The sequence below is a fragment of the Thamnophis sirtalis genome, unplaced genomic scaffold (genome assembly GCF_051295495.1).
Source record: "Thamnophis sirtalis isolate CommonGarterSnake01/CBP01778 unplaced genomic scaffold, rThaSir2_p1.2 scaffold_7, whole genome shotgun sequence".
Taxonomy (NCBI): Eukaryota; Metazoa; Chordata; class Lepidosauria; order Squamata; family Natricidae; genus Thamnophis; species Thamnophis sirtalis.
The window spans coordinates 78,452,847-78,476,140 of record NW_028261387.1 but is presented as its reverse complement, the minus strand read 5'-3'; the positions used below and the strand labels follow the sequence as shown (position 1 = coordinate 78,476,140).

The window sequence follows — 23,294 nt, the reverse complement described above, 5'->3', positions numbered from 1 at the left end:
CTCCCTTTTTGTATTTCATTTTATTATTATTATTGTTGTTGTGATTCTTGTTATTATTATTATTTTACCTTTGTGGCAGGCCTTATTGTGAGCCTTAGCCTCCCTCTCTTCATCGTTACACACACTCTAGTGGCCGCCCATTAAACTCCATCGGTGTTTACATTCAGAATATCTCTGCGCTAATCCTAGCCATAGAATCATAGCACCCTTATGGCCGGGGGGGGGAAAAAGGGTCAGATAGGCTGGTCCCCATGCCAGAACCCACCACAAACTCAGAATGGGATGCCCGACTATGAGAGATCGCAGAAGCACCTCAGATAGCCTATGAATTTAGACAACTTTCGCTGAGGGCAGAACATATAGCAGGGGTGGGATACATCAGAGCCGACTGGCTCAGCCGGACCAAGGGGACAGTTTGGAGCGGAAGCTGCAGCCAGCAATCTTCAAGGAAATGGCAGAGTGCTTCGGACACCCGGAGATCGACTTATCCGCCACGCCCTCAACGCTCAGCTCCTGAGGGTCATCTCCAGGTACCAGACATGGGGGGGGGGGGCAGAAGGGGCGGACGATCTGCGAAGCCCCTGGACCAGGGGTTGTCGGTATGCCTTCCGCCCTTACCCCTGATCCCCAGGGTCATATGGGAAACCCTTCGGGAGGGGGCAGAAGGGGTTCTCTTGGTGCCTCTCTGGCCCCGGAGACTGTGGTTGCAGAGCTCCAGTCGCCTTCAACGGAGAGGCCATGGAGATTCCCCCTGGAGGGAATATCCCTTAACCAGGGGTCGCTGGAGCACCCAGACCGTCAATGGCTCCAGCTGACCGCTTAGCTCTTGGAACGGAGCATCCTGGGGAAAGACCCTCCCCCCCCCAGGGTGATGCAGACTATCCAGACTGCCCGCACACCTTCCACAGAGCGTATATATGGCTCCATGTGGCAGGCCTCTGCCTCATGGTGTAATTCCCTGGGGCACAATCCTAGCCAGGCCTCAGTGCCTCAGATTCTGGACCTCTTCCAGGCAGGCCGGGACAGAGGGTTAGCTTCTAACACAATTAGGAGACAGGTCCCAGACTTCTCGCCAGTTGTCCTGCGTGGCAGGAACCAGAGCTCGACTCACCTTCCTGTGGTCAGACAATTCCTCAAGGGGGCTTCCAACCCCAAACCGCACGCAGCGTTCAAGTACCATTCCTGGGACTTACACAGGGTAGGGGACGCTCCAATAGGTGCTCCATCTGAGCCTTTACGAACAGCTTCCCTTAAGTTCCTGATTCTCACGGTGGCCTTTCTGGTGGCCATCCCCCCCCGCCAGGCAGATATATGAACTGCAAGCTCTCCACCGGGGAGGGTCTCTGCTTCCCCCACTAAGACAGAGTGGGGTTACGCCCTTCATCCCAAGGTGGGCTTCTGCTTCCATCAAACCCAGGAACTGATTTGCCCAACTTCTGTCCAGACGGGGGGGAAAGAAGGGGCTCACTCTGGGCATAAGGAGGGCCCTGAGGATTATCTCAGGAGAACCAGGCCAGTCAGGAAATCCGAAGCTCTGTTTGTTTCCTTCCAATAGGGGCCTGGGTAACAGGGTGACTTCCACCACAATAGGTAGGTGGTTGCAAACCTGCGTTGCCACTGCATACCAATCACAGGGCTTTCAGACACCAATCATATCACAGCTCACTCCACGCGGAGCGCAGCCACATCCAGGGCCTGGGCCACGCAGACAGCCCTGGCCGGAATCTGCAGGGCAGCCACGTGGGCTTCCCCCTCTCCCTTTGCTAGGAACCATAAACTGGACTCTTTTACCCCGCAGGGCAAAAGCCTCTTGGACGCAGGGCCTCTTGGACGCAGGGCGTTGCAGGTGGTTCACAGGGCGGAGCCCACGCCTCAACTGGCACAAGCGGGGGACATGGGGCCTCTGGGGTCTCCCTCCCTAGGGACGTGCAGGCTTTGGTACGTCCCATCCTGGATACTCCTCCCCCCTCACTATGGAGAAAGGGCGTTGGTACTTACCTGATACGCCTCTTCTCATAGTGGGGGGAGGAGTATCCAGTCCCTCCCTGACTATGTTTGTATGACTAAGTTTTATGTTCACAGTTTTATGAAGTTATATAAATATTGATGTTGAAGACGATAAAAGCTAAGAACTGAATTAAGAGTCTGGAGTGAATGGTGCAACGAGTCGGATGGAGCTCTTCGTCAAAAGAATGGGTAGTCCTGCTGGCCAGGGGGCGTTACCCAAAGAGCTTATCTGACTCATCCAATCATGAGAGGACAAAGTCAACACCCATCCTGGATACTCCTCCCCCCACTATGAGAAGAGGCGTATCAGGTAAGTACCAACGCCCTTTTTCATTGCAGAAATTTTTCCCCCTCCCTTTTTTTTAATGTTCTGCGCATGCACAGACCTATTTATGTGCCAATGTGCACACGCAAGGAGCATGGAGCACAATTTTTGCATGCACCAAACCAGCAGTAAAGCCGACAGCAATCCACCCCTGATTGTAAGATATGGTTTATAACTTATTGAATCCAGTCAAAAGTATCTATTCAGCTAACTATAATCAAACAAACTATGACTTAGCATGATTTGTGAACTAGAGTTGTGTTTGGATTGGATTCGAAGTTTGAATTTCCATTAGAACTGATTTTTCTGAGTAAGTTTATTGATTCAGATCCAATTAAGTGTTTCCAAGTAAGTTCAATTACTATTCAGATCTGTTCAGAAAGGGAATTTGCAGTGAAGTTTTGAGCCCACTTGATTTTTCAATTTGAACTGAATCTAATGTAGCCAACCAGACCTGTCTACTGTGAACCTACTAATTTGCCTGTTGAAACATGAGAGATGAATGGGCATTTCAGAGAGTCCACTAATTTAAAAATGACACATCGATTCAAATGATTATCTCACTTTGCTTTTTCCTATCACTCCCCCTTCCCCCCATCTTTCCCAACTTTTTCTTGAACAGCTGAAATAGTTTGTGTGAATTCCAATCAGGGAAAAAAATATTTGGCCCAAATTATTGTTGTAAAATTGAGCAGGTTTAGTTTGCCTTCTATTATGCTGAAGTAAATGGAACTTTATGGCTGGCTGGATGGCTGGCTGGCTGGCTGGCTGGGGCCTCCCTAGTCCTTGCTCAGTTCCTGGCTACCATTCAGATGACTGAATTAAGTGCCCTGTACTGAACCCAGCCGTGTGAAATGTAAATTATAGCTTTCTCGGTTTAGAAAAAGAAATTAGGCTACTGTGGTGTATTCAGAAACATTGTCCAGCTTTTAAAAACCTGCATGATTAATATTTGTGGGAATCATCAGTTATGACCTATATTTGGTGGGTCCCCAAGAGAGCTACTGTGTTTTCCTGAAAATAAGACAGCGGTCTTATTTTCTTTTGACCCCTGAAATAAGCGCTTGGCCTTATTTTCGGGGAGGTCTTATTCTTTTTGAGGTGCAGGAGGTGGCCAGCCTGGTCACCTCATGGCTGCTGTCGTGTTGCAATATTTTTGGGGAGGGCTTGTTTTCAGGGGAGGGATTATTTTAGCGCATGCACACTTATAATCTGGGGAGGTCTTATTTTCAGGGAAACAAGGTATCTTCTCTGCTGTGACACCCACCTTATGGAAAATTAGATTAAATTAGATTACTCCTATTGCTTTTTATGTTTTTAAAGCCTCAAGACCTAGTTATGCTACCAGGGCGTGGCCTACTTGGCCTCCTGCACTGCTGGGGGGGGGGGGCTTTATACATTCCCCAGGCTCCAGAGGCTTTTGTTGAGCCTCTGTGAGGGCGAAAACTGCCTCCTATGGAGGCCAGAAATGAGCCCATTTCCCACTTTCCGGAACTTCTGGAGCCCATTTTCCCCCTCCCCAAACCTCAGTCCTGGCCTGCACTTACCACACATCCAAAATAGGCTATGTGGAGTCTCCTGGGAGGGGTGGGCAAGGACAGCCAGGGGTAGGAATTCTCCAAACTGGCTATAATGTTAGTTACAGGTTCTCCTTAACCCGGGTGAACCTGTAGCAGCCACCCCTGATTTCAGGTGGGTGGGAACTCTTTCCCCAAAAGCTTCCTCAGTTGATAGAGGACATTGTTTAATTGAAAGCATTCCCAGTATACAACTTTGGTGGCATATGCCAACTGTGTACAATCCATGGGAGAGAGGCAATTCCTCAAGTACAAATAGTCCTTGATGTAACAATTCATTTAGTGACTGTTCAAAGTTGCAACAGCACTGAAAAAAAGTGACTTATGACCATTTTTCACAGTTGAAACCTTTGCAGCATCCCCATGTTCATGCGATCAAAATTCAGATGCTTGGCAATTGGTTCATACTTATGACCGTTGCTGTGTCCTAAGGTCATGTGATTTTCCTTTTGAAACCTTCTGACAAGCAAAGTCAATGGGGAATCCATATTCACTTAACAAGTGTGTTACTAACTTACCCACTGCCATGATTCACTTAATAAATGTGGCAAGGAAGTTTGTAAAATGGGGTAAAACTCACTTAAACAAATGTCTCACTTAACAACAGAAATTTGGGGCTCAGTTGTGATAGTAAGTTGAGGACTACCCGTAACCTATTCCTATGCCACAAAGACTGTCAACTCTGAAGCTGGCCTGACTGGGGCCATTTTTGAAGCTTTGGTGTTGCCACACTGGAGCCGAAGGATAGGGAGTGGGGGGAATAGAGATAGTTTATAGGCAAAACAAAATAGTTTCTCCTGGGAACCAAGGACGTTCCAGCACAGGTGGCTGAAGAGAGGAGGAGTGATGTTACCTAGCAACTGGCTAGCACCTAGATTGGACAGTGTGACGTATTGTTTGTGGGAAAGGGAAACTTTCACTTTTTAATTAGGTGAAAACCGTGGGAACTCTCAGAGTTGGTTTTCACCAGTCTGTGCCAATATGGTATCTCCAAATAAAACTGTTCTTTGAGGAATCCACCTGCCTTAGAGTTATGTTTGCTATGGGTGTATTACTTGGAATGTTGACATAGATTTTACAGCTTGTAACCAGCATCTTGAATTGCACTCCAGAAGCAAACCAACAACCAGTGAGGCTTACAAAAATACCAGATAAGCATACTGAGGCATGCCCATAAATGCCTTCCACTGCTTTATTATGATCCAACTAAGGCTTTTGAGAGATTTTCAAGTGAAGCCCCATCTAAAGTGCATTGGGGCAACTAAGGGATGAAAGTAATGTCTGGGTGACCTTGGGGAAAGGAGAAAAGATACCAGCCTCTCAGGGTTTGACATCACAGCCTGTTCCATCGAAGGGCTTTGCTGGGTTAACTGCATACCCCGTACTGTCAAATTATACAGGTATTCCTCAACTCACAACCATTCATTTAGCAACTGTTCAAAGTTATGATGATCCTGAAGAAAAGGGACTTCTGATGAGCCTTTTCACTTTTGCATCTGATTCAAAATCTGAGTATTTGGCAATTGTCATATATTGTTGTGATCCAGGCTTCCTTAAAAAGCAAGAAGCAGAGTCTTGGTCCTGGCAAAACCCCTTTTATTTACACAACTGTGAATTTTTTTCATTCACAGTCCGCAAGACTTAGCACACAGTCTTACAAAGGAATATTTTTCAACACGAACCTTATCTCGTTTGGCAAGGTGCCAAATAACTAGTTTCCAAACACAGGGCATGGCAAAACCTGGCACAGAGTCTCTTATAGTCACAAACAGAACTTTCCACTCTTGAAACGACTGAAGGAATGAATTGTTTCCTGCAAAAGCCCACTCCCCGTTCGCTCCTTTTTTTGTTTTCTATGGGAGGGGCCAATCACCTCCAAGGTGGGGCTTTACTCCCAAGTCAACCCTGCTTTTTTAGTTGTTCATGTCTTCTGGCAGCTCTGCGCATATGCACACTGGGAACAGGCTCCAGCTGTTCCTCTGCCTCACTGCTGTCTAGCTCCTCTCTGCCTCCTCCATTTGAGCTGGACTGGTCCATGTTCCTCCCAACCTTCTCACTGTCTGACTCTGCTGCCAGCTTTGCTCGCCCCGGTGGGCCATATAAATCTACCACAGTTCCTTCATCCTGGGGTGTCACTATTGCCATTTGTGACTTACTCAGGGGGCTTTTGACAAGCAAAGACAATGGGGAAAGCCAGATTCACTTAAAAATCACGTGATTTGCTTAACAACTGCAGCAACACAGGTGGTAAACTGGGCGTGACTCATTTAACGACCACATGGCTTAGCGATGGAAGTTCTGGTTCCAGTTGTGGTCAAACATCCAGGATTATCTATGTACACCTCAAGTCTTCACCCCACAAATTCCTAATTATTTTCATCTCCATCCGACCTTTCCCTTCTCAGTATGACTTGTTCCTATTCACTCAGTTATTTGTTTGCATAATAAAATTGGGCTTGGAGAATTTTTATGAATCTTGTGGTCTAAACAATACATCAACACACCTTTTACCTTTTTGTTTTTCAGGCCGGAGCAGCATTCACCCATCATTTATCAGAGCACCACCGGCTCTCATAAAAATGGAGATGTCTAGCGATCGCCCCATTAGCACCAGCCATTTTATTGCCCCTCCTGCATTAACACCCAGTGTGCCTCCTCTACTGGTGCCACCCCACCGCCGTACAGCTAAGCAGCATATCTGCACTACGTGTGGGAAGAACTTCTCTTCAGCAAGCGCTCTTCAGATCCACGAGCGGACGCACACAGGAGAAAAGCCGTTTGCGTGCACCATCTGTGGAAGAGCTTTTACCACAAAGGGGAATCTCAAGGTGAGCAATTGGAAGGCAATGATACGTATGTTCAGCTCCTTCTTCACGATCGGCCTTAGGTTGTGGTAGATATTATTAGAGGATAGGGGTGGACTGCTGGGGGTTCGCAGGGGTTCAGGAGAACCTCTAGCTAAGATTCTGTGCAGTTTGGAGAACCCCCAAATCCCAATCCTAGCTGGCCCTCCTCTCCCATGAGTCCCTACACAGCCCATTTTGGATGCAGGGTGTGCACAGAGGCTCAGGAAGAGCAAAAAACAGGCCTACTAGAGGTTCTGGAAGGTTAGGGTCTCCAGAGGGCCTCCGGAGCCTGGGGAAGGCCATTTTCGCTTTCCTGGAGGCTCGAGGAAAGTCTCTGGAGCCTGGGGAGAGCAAAAATGCCTCCCCCCACCATGGTGCAGGAGGCCGACTAAGCCATGCTCACCCAGCAACTGGGCAAAGAAACCCCTTGCTAAATATTTTGAAGCCCACCCCTTATCATATCCCATATTCATTAGAGGTTTTCATCTCTTCCCAAAGAGGCAATTGGACTTTCTGGGTTTTCTTTGAAGATGTTTCACTTCTCATCTGAGAAACTTCTTCAGCTCTGACTGGATGGTGAGGAATGGAAGGATTTATACTCCTTCCTGAAGAAGCTTCTTGGATGAGAAGCAAAACGTCTTCCAACAAAAAAACAGAAAGTCCAGTTGCCTTATGAAAAAAAGCGCCTTTTGGACAATCATGACCTGGATGACTGAGAATCTCCATAGATATTCTCATCTCTTGTTTCTCCTCCTCAGGACTCCAAAGGTGCTTTTTCAAGGGGCAACTGGTTCTGGTTTTCTGATTTTTCTTTGATGACATTTCGCTTCTCATCCAAGATGCATCTTCAGCTCTTCTTGGAAGAGAAGCAAAAAATCTTCAAAAAAAATAACCAGGAAGTCCAGTTGCCTCTTGAAAAAGCACCTTTAGGACAACTATGACCTGGATGACTGAGAATCTCCACAGAGATTCATAGAGATTCATGCCTCCTTTCTCAGGGATGGGCAACATTTTCCCCCCATGGAGATTACATGTTACACGTCCTTGGATAATGGATAAGAGTATGTGATACGTACGGCTACAAGCTACCAAAGGATGAGGCCAGACAGAGGCAGAGGTGGGTGGGTATACTCCTTTTTCAATTGTGTAAGAGACAGTTAGGTATCACCAGAGGTCTGAAGTGCAGAAGAACCTTCAAACCAGACTCAGGGCCATTAGTTGCTTACCAGATATACTTCTCCCCAGAATAAACGTCTCGAATGGTAGTAATTGAGGGAGAGAGTTTTACTCATGGTAGCAGGGGTGAGATTCAACTGGTTTGGACCCGTTTGCCGGTTTGGGCGAACTGGATGCTAATTTTACATCTGGTTCACCGAACCGGTAGTTCCAAGGACTGGCTGGCCCCGCTCACCCTGCCCCTCCCCTCCCAGGAGTCTCCTGTTTTGGATGCCAGATAAGTGCAGAACCCACACGAAAGTTCTGGGAGGGTGAAAACAGGCCTCCTAGAAATTCCAAAAGTCCAGAAACAGGCCTGTTTCTGGCCTCTGGAGGGCCTCCTGAGCCCGGGGGATGCCATTTTGCCTTCCCAGAGGCTCAAGGAAAGCTTCCGGAAGCCAAGGGAAGCCATTTTCACTCTCTTGGAGGCTCGAGGAAAGCCTCCTGAGCCTAGGGAGGGCAAAAAACAGGCCTCCCGGAAGTCCAGAAATGGGCCCGTTTCCGGCCTCTGGAGGGCCTCTGACACCTGGGGGAGGATGTTTTTGCCTTCCCAGAGGCTCAAGGAAAGGCTCCAGAGCCTGGGGAGGGTGAAAATGCCCCCTGCCCCCACCTTGGTGCAGGAGACTGAGTAGGTCCTGCCCACCCAGCAACCGGGCAGCGAACCGGTTGCTAAAATCTTTGAATCCCAGCCCTGCATTGTAGCCACTGTCCCTGAGCAGGGATTTGAATCTTGCATACCCATCCATTTTAGCTCTTCCAGGTTTGCCCAGATTCATACCCACAGAAGTCTAATGTTGACGTTCTTTTCCATAAGGTCCATGTTGGAACTCACATGTGGAACAATTCTGCCAGGCGTGGAAGAAGGCTGTCGATTGATAACCCGATGGCTTTGCTTGGCAACGATTCAAAGAAGGTATCAGAAATGTTCCCTAAAGATGCAGCGAGCCCTTCGCTGAGCCTTGATCCATCGGCATGGAACCAGTATGCTGCAGTGCTCAGTAATGGCTTGGCCATGAAAACCAATGAGATTTCTGTGATCCAAAGTGGAGGCATCCGTTCTCTTCCAAACACCATTGGGGGAAGTCCAGCCATCAATGTAGCAATGAATTCTGCCCCCATTTCCAAGATGGATGGTTCCCAGGCTGTGATTGGCTCAGAGATGGAGAAGCCGAGCAGCACGGCTGAAGACAATGTGCCAAAACACCAATTTCCCCACTTCATAGAAGAGAACAACATTGCTGTTAATTGAAAACCAGAAAGCTTGAAAGGTGGCAGGATGGATTTTTTTTTTAAAAGAAAAGAATCACTATCGGAATATATATCTATATCTATATATTTTTAAGAGATGACACCGCAAGTATCCTTATTTTCTTATTGATGTGCAAATGATTCTAAGGCTGTCTATGGAAGCATTGCCCAGAGTACAATCATGCCCTTGTTTTGCGCAAAACAAAAGTGAAGCCAGTTTAGGATCCTCCTTTTTCTATGCGGGTCTTGCGAGATTCTTCTTACGTGTGGGAAACATAAACCTGTTAAAAACCTTCGATGTTTTACAATGTGAAATTCCAAAGGTTATAACATTTACCTCTATTTTTTTGTTTGCTTTGTTTACTTATTATTATTAAAAAAAATTTTTTTGAGATGGCTTAAGTAAGAAACCATTTGGGGAAATTGGAGCAGAATAGAAGCAAATCTCTTTTTGATATTTTGGAGCGAGGAGGGGAAATGGCACTCATGGAATTCGTGACTGATAACGTGGAGAATAATGATGCGGGTAAATATCCTAGAATGCCATCCTTTGCAAGGGTTCCCCTTTTCGTTCATTTTGTTTTGTTTTTCATTTGATGCGGTTTTGAATGTAATAGTGTTACGATGCCTGTTGGACGTGAGGATCTGATATACACAGAACCCTGTTTAAAAACCAAAACTGAATGTTGTAAACAGGCGCTCTGTTAGCCATTGTACACCTTAAATGCTCTGTATCTGATTACTGCTGCTTATTTAAAGACTACATCGTTGTACATGCACCACCTACAGTGCCAAAAAGCGGAACTCTTTGTGGCTGTGTGTTGCTTTCCTCCTTACCCATCCCAATATGCAGACAGAGGCATACTGTTGAAGGGAAATCCAATCCTAGCAAGACTTGAGTTTTTGCTTGTTTCTGCCATTTCTCTTCAGATTCTCAGGTGATGACTTTGGAAGCAGATTACTTAGTGAATGGAAATCTTCCTCCCCCACAAGTTTGTTCTTTCTCTGCCACTATTCCTCACCTCCACTTTATGGAAGGGAGTCTGCCTAAATCTGTATTTAAAATGAAGTAGGTGTTCCATCCGTCTTTGGGTGCGCGAGAGACGACATTTCCACTTTAGCAATCCAAGGCTGCAATCCAGCAAAGACATATCATCTGTGTGAGTTTTGACTTCTCATACAGCAAGACCGAATCATTTCCATTTTTGCCAGAAGAGGAGACTTTGGGGGCAGCCCTACATTTTCTTGGACTTTTATCTATTAGTAGTTCTTAGGGGAGAAAGCCTGGAATAAAATCCCAATGTGACATTTGTACTGTATGAAGGTTACTGGAATGGTCTTCTGGATTCTAAGTTATCTACCTCATTATTATTTTTTTATTATTAATTTGTTTATGGTAGTGTTAAGTTCTATTTTTCTAGACAATAACCACTGTGTCAAACTTGAGATCCAAGCAGAAACTACTGTGCACTATTTCAAGCCAAAATAAGATATGCTTGTAGGGATAATTGAAGATGTTTAGAGGTGTGTTTCGTGGAGTTGGGGGAGGGAGTTGTGTTTAGTCCACCCACCTCCATTCTCTTTTCATCAGCAGGATCTGCCTGTGTGTTTAGCTGCATTGGAAAACTGAACAAAGATTTGGTATTAGGAGGACTTGAATGAAAATGTGGCTTTTTCCAACTTCAAAGTCCAGCTTCGCTTATGCAGAAGGTCTATGAAACAATGTGGATGTATAATAATATTTTTTGTAAGAAAACACCAATGTGGTTGCACCTGAACTATTGTATGTGTGTATGTCTCCAGTTATATATATATTTCTTAATTATTATAAGTTGCTTAGAATCAGTTTTTGCCAAGTTGTGCCTTTCCATCTGGACTTTGTAAAGTAAGAACACAAACTGTTTACACTGTAAAATGGATCTTGTTACATGGAACATGCCAAAGGTGCATCCTGAGAATAATCTCTCTTTCTGCATTGTGAATGTTTGGACGATTTAAGCAATTCTGCATAGGATTATATTTTGTTTGTTTATTTGGACTATCTACTGATGCATTTCTGTTGATATGAGAATAAATCTCTGATAATTTTTTCACCTGATGCAGCCAAACCTTCATTTTCGCAACATGACCGTATCCAGTTCACTAGAGCAGTGTTTTTCAACCACTGTGCCGCGGCACACTAGTGTGCCGTGACATAGTGTAAGGTGTGCCGTGGGAAAAACACCTGCCTATAGTCAATATAGGCACAGAGTTAATTTTTTTTAACATTTTCTAATGGTGGTGTGCCTCGTGATTTTTTTCATGAAAAAAGTGTGCCTTTGCACAAAAAAGGTTGAAAAACACTGCACTAGAGAAACCTCTATTGCATTTTTTTTTCAAAAAAACTTAAAATGTACATGCTATCATTCTTTTTTTCTTTATGTGGTTTGCAAATACTTATATCCAATATAAATATAATCAAGACTTAAAACATGTAAAAGGCATTGCCTTACAATTTACAAGGCATTACAAATGTAAAACTTCCTCCTAAAGTATAACAAGGAGAGGACAGGCTCAAAACACAGCCATGTTCCCACCGCGAAAAGACACAATTAGCTGTTGATGTTCAATGAATCCCTGGCAGGAACTGCAAAGATAATTCAATAAGGTCTAGTAACATAGGAGGGACTTTCCAGGCAGTCTTGGAAAGAGTTTGGTCCCAATGAGTCTCTTGAGTTTTGTTTGAAATTTTCAGCAGAGGAATGATGACAAAATGCACGACTGCATTGTTATGCAAATGCCACAATTTACATACTTGGGACACAAGTATGGGAGGAGGGCAGTGGTGGGATCCTGACAGTTTAACAACCAGTTCAGTGGTCATGTGCTTCGCATGCATGCACAGTTTTAAGAAAACTTTCATTCCACGTTACTTCTGGGGAGTAACACCTCAAGCGCAGCAATCCACTCTGCCGCATGAATCAGCTGAGAGGATATAGGTAAGTAAAGTGTAGGAGTGGGCGGGCGGGCCCACCTGATCATCGGAGCAAAACGGTTTGCTCCCCAGCTGATCGTCGGAGCTACTGGTTCGCCTGAGCCAAACTGGCTGAATCCCACCCCTGGTGGAGGGTGACATTTCGGCCAGGAGGTAATTGTGTATGCATCTTCAAGCTTTGTGGTATGATGCTGCTGCAAAGCATTACAAAGAGTGATGTGAGACCCCATTTATGACTACAGCTTCCCTATTCTAGGTCAGGTTGTCAACATGACCACCCCATAAAGAAGGATTGAGATAACCATCTTATATCATGCTGATGCCAATTGATAAAAGCCACTATTAACATACTAATGCCATCAGGTTTTCTAGCATCAATGCTGGATTCGAGAGAGCTCCCAAACTGCAGATCAGGCATTTCTACAAAATCATAAATCCAAGCCCTGAAACCAGCTATATAGTTCTCTCTTAAGGAAATTCAACTTCAGATTGTTCTCTTGCCTTCAGTCTTTCTAATCCAGAGACATACAAAAATACACATCTCCGTTTTAAATGAAAGAAGGAATTCCTTTCCCCCAGAATTATTTGTCTCTGCCAAAAACAAGCTTTAAAAAGCCTCCTAGTCCCATTTGTAGGATGTTTTTGGAAAGAGTCAGTGAAAAAGGCAGACTACCTTGGAGAAACTTGGCATAGTCTTTAATAAAATGTAAATAAACTTCTGTGCCTTGAGGAATAGAGGATAAACTATTACCAAGTGACTGGATGTGGAACAGTATGTGGAACTAATAGAATAAACTCTAGCATTGACCAGAAATGAATATTCTAAACACTTCTTTTTCCTGTGACAGCTGGAAGCAGAAAGTTCCAACCTTACTTTTTAGAGGACATTTGACTTGAATGCTTATTATACAAAAAAATGTTTACCCAAGCCCAGGGGAGAACTTTCTGTCTCAAACCATCTTCTACAACTTCTATTGGGTCCTCCCAAATTCCTGCTAGTCTTGGGGTTATTTTCCAAAGTCCATACAACACAGTAATGTATCATTATCAAGATGCCTTATAGCCTTTTTACAAAAGTCAGTGACCATGTAAGCTTCGTTATAGTTTGCTTGCAAATATTGACAGTTTTTTTGAAGGGTTTTTATTAAATGTTATGTTAAAAGGATATCTGCTATCACCTTGTACTGGAAAAGGGAGAGATGAGGAAAAATAACAAAGCCATCCCAGCATACCAGAGCACAGGTGCTTATGGTTTATTACAGTCTACAAGCTATTAATTAAGCAATTATTTGCAGTACATCTGCCAGGTTTTGCGTACAGAGATGAGATAAATGTGCCACGTGTTGATTAAAAGCATGCACGACACTTTTACTGCTCATAATTCCAGTCTGGGTATCCAAACTTGTTGCTTGCATTTCAATTTATTTAATGCATGTTCTTTCCAACAATTGACTGCTTTTGTTTCCATTAAATTGGCTAAACAAATGGCTCTTACATGTCTTCATAGCTGCTTTATTTTAGGAGGAGTTGGGCAAAATAGGGCTGAGTGTCTAGATTAAGGACATGATTGGGATGTAGTTTGTTTCTCCAAATTGCAAGAAGTTTGTGAATTAGCCTGCTCAGGAGTGGAGGATTGAATGAGTTTTTAGTAGTCATGAAGAGGAGGGCCAATCAAATCCTTTGGAATGTGCAACAGTGCATGTAAAGTATCTCTTATCAGATCATTGGAATGCTCATGCCTTCTTTCAGGCTGCATCCAATTTTGGTCACCACAATATAAAAAAAAAGATGTTGAGACTCTAGAACAGGGATGTGAAACTGCCAGCTGGAGGGCCGGGTGTGTCACGTGCTGGCCACACCCACCTTGTTTAGCAAAGGGGAACAAAGTCACAATATGTCACGTGATGACGTGATGATTTGAGTTTGACACCCCTTCTCTAGAAAGAGAGCAGAGTAAGAGTGACAAAGATAACCATGTGAGGGGTGAGGAGAGGTTTTAAAGGATAAAACATGAACAGTGGTGGAATTCAGCCGGTTCGGGCTGATTCGGGTGAACTGATAGTTAAATTGCTGGCTTCCCCTGCCCCTTCCTGGCCTGTCCCTTTCAGGAGTGACCTGTTTTTTGATCCCAGGAGGCTGCAGGGTGGCCTATGAGGCCCAAAACAGGGCATGGGGGTGGCGTGCCCCCCGTGTGGCCTGTTTTTGCTCCCAGGAGGCTGAAGGGAGGTCTACTAAGCCCAAAATGGGGTGTGGGGTGTGTGCCATAGCCCCCCCCCCCCGCAGCCCATTTTTGCTCCCGGGGGGGGGGGGTGCAGGAGGCTGAGTACTGCCTGTCACACCCCATGGCCATGCCCATCATGGCCACGCCCACCCAGCTGGTCATTAGGGTAGAGAACTGGTTGTTAAATTATTTGAATCCTACCACAGCATATGAAGAACAGTTGCAGGAATTGGTATATCTAGTCCAGTGAAAGGAAGGACTAGGGGTGACATGATAGCAGTGTTTTAATAATTGTGGGGCTTCCACAAAGAAGAGGGAGCCAATCTATTTTTCAAAGCACCAGAAAGCAAGACAAGAAGCGATGTTTGAACAAAGAGAGAAGCAACCTAGAACTAAGAAGAAATTTCTTGGACAATAAGAACAATCAATCAGTAGAACAGTTTGCCTCCAGAAGTGATGGATGCTCCAACTTTGGAGGCTTTTAAGAAGAGACTAGACAGCCATTTGTTTAAAATACTCTCCTGATTGAGCTGGGGGTTGGATTGGAAGACTTCAAAGGCCCCTTCCAACTCTGTTATTCTGTTAAGAGCAATTTCTAACTTCTTGCCAGCTTCTGCATTGAGTTTCCTTACGGGGATCTGGCAAGGAGCATCAGGAGTCTTCCATTCCCTGTGTGCTCTCATCCACACAGCAGAAGGCAAATGGCTATTGCTGTGTAGGTGAGTGCATGAGGGATTTTGAGACTGGATGTCGAAAATGAAGATCACATGACCACAGCAGCAGTGCAGCAGCCAGTAGCATCCATATTTCATTCCCTTGGGAGTCATGGGTTCCAGCTTTCGAACACATTCTGTAAGTTAGCCTACTTGACGTACCTTGATTTAAAAATTGTTGCCCAACAATGAGTGTTTTGTCCAGTTAAAAGTTATGACAATGGGATGTTCATTTACAAGTAGTAAATGGTGCATGTACACGATAAGATGGCCATCCAAAGCTTGAGTTTCCCTTATATGTACTCCTTACACTGTCCTAAATATAGACTGAGCTGACTGTTCCCTTTATATGGGACCATTTCAAGAATTACTGTAAGTCAGCAATTTTCTGGCTCTACATTGCTAAAACTATTGAATATCAGCTTTAAACTGGTTTCTGAGAAGTTACAGAATGGAAACACGTTCAAAATTTTGTTGTGTAAGAAACTCTACCTTTCTTTAATAAAATGAAATGCAAACAGTTCCAGAGAGGGCTTTTATTTTAAAACACTGCTTCATAATTAGCCAAAAGTTATGAAGCATGAAGACACAACTGTCTCCCATCTGGAATCTTTCCATATTTTCCCACACCTTTTTTCTTACCAGAACAAAAGGTATAATGGAGGGAAAGAGGGACTAGTCACACGGTGTCTTTGCATTAGTAATGACGAAATACCTCCATCTGAAATCATCTTCAGGGCTACAAATGAGAATTTCCATTTTAATGGTTCTTTGCATAAAGAATAAAATTTGTGCAAGACAGGGGTTAGCTCTCAGCCAGGCCAGACTTTTTCTCAAGGAGGTGTTATTTCCCCCTTTGCATTTCTAACATGCAAACACAATTTTACAATAACTGTATTAACTTTCTGGAATTAAAAGTGGGGCTGTCGGTTCTGCTGTTGCAACATTCTTATGTCTTAATTTCATGCATGCAACAACTGACTTTTGCCACAAGCTTTATCCTCACTGATATTTGGACAGCAACTTCCCAAATTCCAAACTGATATGGCCAAAAAACGAACTCATCCTGTATTGCTACATTTTATGCTGATTCTTGGACCTAAGACTTCTCAAAACCATTTCCCTAAGATTATGCAACCAAGGCAGAAAAATTGGGGAGTGGGTGAGAATAATAGGTACTGTCTAATTGGTGCCTTCTGGATGTTTTAGACTTCACATTAGTCCTATGTAGCACAGACAATGAGGAAATATGGCAGTTGCTTCACAGAAGTCTCTGGAAGACACATGGTTTCTGTGGAAGCAGACTTTCCACCACACTTTTGAAATACTACTATATTTATTGGCCATGAAGAAAAACATTAGATCGTATTTTTTGAAAGATGGGAGTTGTATTGGTTTTCTATGTGTTACAGTTTCCCATAAATACCAGCCAGCATGATCAAAAGGGAGGGATGGCATAATTTGTTGAGTAGTATAGTACACTTTGTACTATACCTGTAAGGAATGAAAATTCTTCCGAGGAAAACCTACATTTACATTTGAGAAATATTGGGAATGGGACGAACAGAAAGTAATGTAGTGTAGGAAGCAGGGAGAACACAAAGTCAAAATATGCTAAATAATGGAGAAAACCAAAGAACACCAACAATAAATCCATATGTTGACTATAGAAGAGCCTTTGAAGAACAAATCAAACTTTTGAATGTCTTAACAAGAATGGAAATCCCAGAACATATTATTGTCCTGACACAAAACATATATATATAGGATAAGAAGTCACAACCCAGACCAAAAATGGCCAAACAGACTGTCTCCAGACCTCTAGTGAGACAAGGCTACATATTCTCACTTTATTTATCTAACAGAATATACAGTATATTGAAACAGGCTGGATGGGAAGAAAATAGTTTTAAAATTGCAGGAAGAAAATTTCTGGAAAATTGATGACAGTACTCTGAAAATGTAAATGATCTACATCCTCTACATCCGAGGTGGCGCAGTGGTTAAATGCAGCACTGCAGGCTACTTCAGCTGACTGCAGTTCTGCAGTTCGGCTGTTCAAATCTCACCGGCTCAGGGTTGACTCAGCCTTCCATCCTTCCGAGGTGGGTAAAATGAGAACCCGGATTGTTGTTGGGGGCAATATGCTGACTCTGTAAACCGCTTAGAGAGGGCTGAAAGCCCTATGAAGCGGTATATAAGTCTAACTGCTATTGCTATTGCTCTAGTAATGAAAGTGAAAGGGAACACACACATATATATATATTTAAAGTCACAACCCCTGGTATGCCCGAATATGGGAGGAAGGTCACACTTCCACTCTCTGTCTTCGGCTCGTCACAAGAGACCATCCAGACAGAAACCCAATATTTTTTACTGTTGCCTTTTTGTTACATTTGTTATATTTATGCTGATAAATAAATAAAGGGAGACTAGTATAGATCTATTTCAAGCTATTTAGCTCTCATCAGCTAGCCACACCCTTGTTGGGAATCGAACCTGTGCTCTATTGCCTCTTAGGCAGATGTGTTAACCATTGAGCTACAGAGCTCGACTCCTTATCAGCCAGCCAGGGTGAGAGGTATATATTTAAAGTCACAACCCCTGGTATGCCCGAATATGGGAGGAAGGTCACACTTCCACTCTCTGTCTTCGGCTCGTCACAAGAGACCATCCAGACAGAAACCCAATATTTTTTACTGTTGCCTTTTTGTTACATACTTTTTGTAATGTATGTATGTATGTATGTATGTATGTATGTATGTATGTATGTATGTATGTATGTATGTATGTATGTATAAAACCAAACTAATGACAACAGATTCAGCAGCCAATCTAGAACTGACAATGAAAATACTGGTGTGGTTGATATTGCCTGCCTTTTAGGTTTACTCAATTAGTGTTGATGGATTGACCTTGGGGAATCTTGAAGTAACCAGTTAGAAACAGATCATTTGACAGAAGGCAAATAATCAACAACCTTGCTGCATGACCACTTTTGCTTCAGCACATGGGCAGATGGCCTTTATATTCTGCTTCTTCAAAAATGGTAAGTTGTCCAGGTCCCATGTAGGAAAGTGTTTTCTTATACAATACAATAGCAGAGTTGGAAGGGACCTTGGAGGTCTTCTAGTCCAGTGGTCCCCAACCTTTTTATCGCCGCGGACCAGTCAGCCTTTGATAATTTTACCGTGGCCCGCTGAGCGCGCGCAGGGGGGGGGGGCGTTGTTCGCGATGACACATTGATTGTTTATATATCAGATTGTTTTGATTAAACAACTTTTATTTTATTGTATTTAAACATGCCTTACAAAATAAAATACAATTACATAAATATAAAGTGCTTTAATATGCCCCCCCCCACCCGGACAGACTTATGTTCCTCAAAGACCATCCTGAACCCTCAACCCGGACCAACCTTTCTGCCCGCCCTCCCCCTCCCCACCACATTCGGCGGGCAAAGAACAGAGCGCGCGCGCGCGCGAATGCCGTGGAAAGAGAGAAAATAAATATATATATAAATATATAACTGTTTGGGAGTAAAAGCGGGGAGGCGCACCCGTCTGGGGGGGGGGGAGGAGGAGGAAGGAGGGTGGGAAGGAAGCTGGCAAGCGAAGAACAGAAAGTAATTAGCAAGGATTAAAACGACCTGCCAGAAAAAGGAGAGGGGGAAAAAAAAACACCAGATCTGACGGCTAGTGCAGCCTCCACCGGAGGGGCTGCAGAAACACACACCGCCAGTCCTGTCCTTCCTTTCCAACCAGTCTCTCTCCGCGCGCGCATACACACACACACACACACACCACACAAACACACACCCACCGGCAGATATGCACGCACACACACTTTTTTTTTTTTGCAATTGGCAGAACTACGGTTTTCTTTCTTTTAAAAAATAATAATTAAATGGAGGTGGGGGGTGTGTGGAGAGAAAGGGAGAGAAGCGGACACATAAAACCGAGCCACACTCGCGAACCACAGCATGCATCTGGGTGACAAAATTGCAGGGAGAAAGCAGGAAAAGCCGAGGTGAGAGCAAAAAAAGAAAAGAGCCAGACCAAGCGCGGCAGGGCGGGAAGGAAGGCGATGATGATTGGGGGAGGTTTGAAAAAGCAGATCCAAGCGCAAAAGTTACTGAGTCATTTCAGCGGCGGCCGGAACAGTTTTCTTGACTCCCTCCCTCTCTCTCACTCTCTCACTCTCTCTTTCCCTGGCAATGGATCGGTGCGGGAGGGGGGAGAGAGAGAAGGGAGGAGACGGCGAGGGAGGGAGGGAGAGAGAGCCGAGGGTGGGACCAAAGGTGGGGGGAGAGAAATGCATTTAAGAGGAGCGGATTTAAAAGAGCGATCATGGCCCCCGGCCGCTGCGCGGCCCGGTGCCAGGTACTCCACGGCCCGGCACCGGTCCGCGGACCGGGGGTTGGGGACCACTGTTCTAGTCCAACCCCCTGCCTAGGCAGGAAACCCTATACTGTTTCAGACAAATGGCTATCCAACATCTTCTTAAAGACTTTCAGTGTTGGGGCATTCACAACTTCTGGAGGCAAATTGTTCCACTGATTATTTGTTCTATCAGGAAATTTCTCCTCAGTTCTAAGTTGCTTCTCTCCTTGATTAGTTTCCACCCATTGCTTCTTGTTCTGCCCTCAGGTGCTTTGGAGAATAGTTTGACTCCCTCTTCTTTGTGGCAACCCCTGAGATATTGGAACACTGCTATCATGTCTCCCCTAGTTCTTCTTTTCACTAAACTAGACAGTTATTAGTTCCTGTAACCGTTCTTCGTGTGTTTTAGTCTGCAGCCCCTAATCATCTTTGTTCCTCTTCTCTGCACTCTTTCTAGAGTCTCCACATCTTTTTGGCGACCAAAACTGGCTGCAATATTCCAAGTGTGCCCTTACCAAGGCATTATAAAGTGGTATTAACACTTCATGTGATCTTGATGTTATCCCTCTGTTTATACAGCTTAGAACTCTGTTGGCTTTTTTGGCAGCTGCTGCACACTGCTGGCTCATATTTAAATGATTGTCCGCTAGGATTCCAAGATCCCTCTCATAGTTACTACTATTGAGCAAGGTACCACCTATACTGTACATGTGCATTTTGTTTTTCTTGCCTAAATGTAGAACCTTACTTTTTTCACCATTGAATTTCTTTTTTTTAGATAGTGCCCAATGTTCAAGTTTGTCAAGATCCTTCCATATCTTAAGCCTGTCTTCTGGAGTGTTGGCTATTCCTGCCAGCTTGGTGTCATCTGCAAATTTGTGTTCTCAAATTATGATACCTCTACCTCCATGTTTGATATTTGGAATGAGGGTCTTATTGTGAATAATGTTATGATTTTGGCAATCATAACATCAATCTACTTTTTTATCTCACAATTTTTCTAATAGTGAAGCTATGGTGAAGACATTCTGAGATTCTCCATAATGATCCTCATTCTTCCTAGATGCTTTAGAAAATGATTTCCTAGTTTATCCCAAACATTTTGGAGCCTTTCTGCAAAGACTTTGATGACTGAACAATACAGGGCATTAATTATGAAGTTGTTGTTCCTGGTAAGCCAGGGAAAATGGCTGGATTACAAATGGTGGGTTACTGGATATTTATTGAAGTATTGATTTGGCAATTATATTGTTACATGTTGTTATGTTTACTAGTTTGGAACTAAGCCCCTCAGAACTAGTATGATTGAAACAGTATACAAATCTTAGTAATAAATAAATACAGGTACAGTGCTGAGACTAATTGAGTATTGAGAATTGAGTAAGTATTGAGTAATTTATTTATATGCCACCCTTTTCCCTGGGGGGACTCAGGGCGGCTTACAACTCAAAAAGGGGGGGAAACAAACAATTAACACATAAGACAGTACATCATTAAAAGCACAACATTCATACTATTCGGGTGGGTTACAGTCTTTAACCCCAGGCCTGACGGGATAGCCAGATTTTAAGGGCTGTGCGGAAGGTCTGGAGGGTGGTGAGGGTACAAATCTCCACGGGGAGATCGTTCCATAGGGTCGGAGCTGCCACCGAGTAGGCTCTCCTCCGTGTAGTTGCCAGTCGACATTGACCGGCAGATGGGACTCGGAGGAGGCCTAATCTATGGGATCTAATTGGTCGGGTGGAGGTAATTGGCAGTAGGCGGTCTCTCAAGTACCCAGATCCACTACCATGAAGGGCTTTGTAGGTGACAAGTAGCACCTTGAAGCGTACCCGGAGATCGACCGGTAGCCAGTGCAGCTCGCGGAGGATAGGTGTTATGTGGGTGAAGCGAGGTGCACCCACAATTGCTCGCACGGCCGCATTCTGGACTAGCTGAAGTCGCCGAATACTCTTCAAGGGCAGCCCCATGTAGAGCACATTGCATTAATTGGTGGTTTCCTATGTAAATATAATTATCTCAACTCTGATTACATTATTCATTATCTGTAAGGTGGTTGTTGTTAGTTGCGACGTCGTATCTGACTCATCACGACCCCATGGACAATGCTCCTCCAGGCCTTCCTGTCCTCTACCATCCTCTGGAGTCCATTTAAGCTCACATTGACTGCTTCAGTGACTCCATCCAGCCACCTCATTCTCTGTTGGCCCTGTTCTTCTTTTGCCCTCAATCGTTCCCATCATATTCTCTTCTCCAGTGAGTCCTTCCTTCTCATTAGGTGGCCAAAGTACTTGAGTTTCATCTTCAGGATCTGGCCTTCTAAAGAGCAGTCAGGGTTGACCTCCTCTAGGACTGACCTGATTGATCACCTTGCAGTCCAAGGGACTCACAGGAGTCTTCTCCAGCACCATAGTTCAAAGGCCTCAATTCTTTGGCGCTCAGCCTTTCTTAAGGTACAACTTTCACAGTCATACATTGCAACTGGGAAAACCATAGCCTTGACTATACACACTTTTGTTGGCAATGGGATCTCTCTGCTTTTTCCTATGCTGTCTAGATTTGCCATAGCTTTCCTCCCTCAGCAATGGTTATGGCAATGCTATGATCTAGCCCTCAAAATGCATCGTTTGGGGTTGCAGAGAAACAAACAAAAAATCAGTGCATGGGAAAGGAACCGTTCAAGCAAATATATTGGGCTGTATATTAAGCTTTCCCCATGGATGATCTGAGTGTATCCTAAGGACGAGCCGGGGAGAGCCGGTAAGAGAGGGTAGGTTAGCGCAGTGTTTTTCAACCACTGTGCCGTGGCACAATAGTGTGCTGTGACATAGTGTAAGGTGTGCCGTGGGAGAATTACTTTATATATAGTCAATATAGGCACAGAGTTAAAATTTTTTAACATTTTCTAATGGTGGTGTGCCTCGTGATTTTTTTCATGAAAAAAGTGTGCCTTTGCACAAAAAAGGTTGAAAAAAACTGGGTTAGCGAAGAGAAGCAACATCTCCTCTGAAAGGAAGGCGAGGGAAGGATTTAGCAAGGGGGAATGATGTCTTCCGAGTCCACAGTCTAAATCCCTGGGCCAGAGCCGCCACAAGCCTGCAGAGCAGAGTGGCGGGAAGGTACTGCGACGAGGGAGGGAATAAAACCGGCAAGAAACGCAGCCGGGGAGGTGCCCCCCCCCCTCGGCGAGGAATGAGGAAAAGGCACCATCAAAAAAAACGGCCCTCGCCCACTTCCCACACCCGGCTCGGTGGGCTCCGGGGGGAAGGGGAGGGGACGGCGCGAGCCGGCGTGAGAGTCCGCGTTACCTGCGCGGCACCGCCCAGCCCCCAGCCCGCCCTGGTTCGGCAGGCAGCGGCGCGCTCTCCTCCCGGCGCGGAGAGCCTGGGTGTGGGCCGGGCAAGGCGAAAACTGGCGACGAGCCGAACCTGCTCCGCGCTCCTCCCCCGCCGGCGCTCCACGGCCCGGCTGCTGCGGTCATGACCGATAACATCCCTTTGCAGCCGGTCAGGCAGAAAAAGCGGATGGACAACAAGCACCGCGGCGGGTAAGTTCGACGCCCGATCTCCTCCGAGGCTCGGCCTCCCCTTCCCCATTCAAGCTTCGCCTCGTCCGCCGCCGAGGCAGCGAGCCTCAGCCATGGCTGCTGGGCGCGCCGCCCCGGCTTTTGGTTCCCGGGCCCCAATCGGCTTCTTCATTTCGCCCGCCCTACCCGGTGCTTCTATTTCTTGGGGTTGCTTGACGGGGAAATGCCGCTGGGTCTGTGCCGGCCCTGCAGAAACGGCG

General features: G+C 45.1%; 2 protein-coding genes across 2 annotated transcripts in view; both read left to right on the top strand.

The window, feature by feature from the left end:
- The window catches only part of SALL4 (spalt like transcription factor 4), a 40,082-nt gene extending 28,837 nt beyond the window's left edge, over positions 1-11,245 (top strand). The window contains exons 3-4 of the mRNA XM_087720469.1: positions 6,436-6,737; positions 8,785-11,245. Coding sequence (XP_087576595.1) covers positions 6,436-6,737; positions 8,785-9,219 — 737 coding nt within the window. The 3' untranslated portion in view covers positions 9,220-11,245. The remainder of the gene's footprint in view (positions 1-6,435; positions 6,738-8,784) is intronic.
- Positions 11,246-22,867: 11,622 nt separating this feature from the next.
- ATP9A (ATPase phospholipid transporting 9A) overlaps positions 22,868-23,294 on the top strand; it is a 111,126-nt gene continuing 110,699 nt past the window's right edge. The window contains exon 1 of the mRNA XM_087720468.1: positions 22,868-23,055. Coding sequence (XP_087576594.1) covers positions 22,988-23,055 — 68 coding nt within the window. The 5' untranslated portion in view covers positions 22,868-22,987. The remainder of the gene's footprint in view (positions 23,056-23,294) is intronic.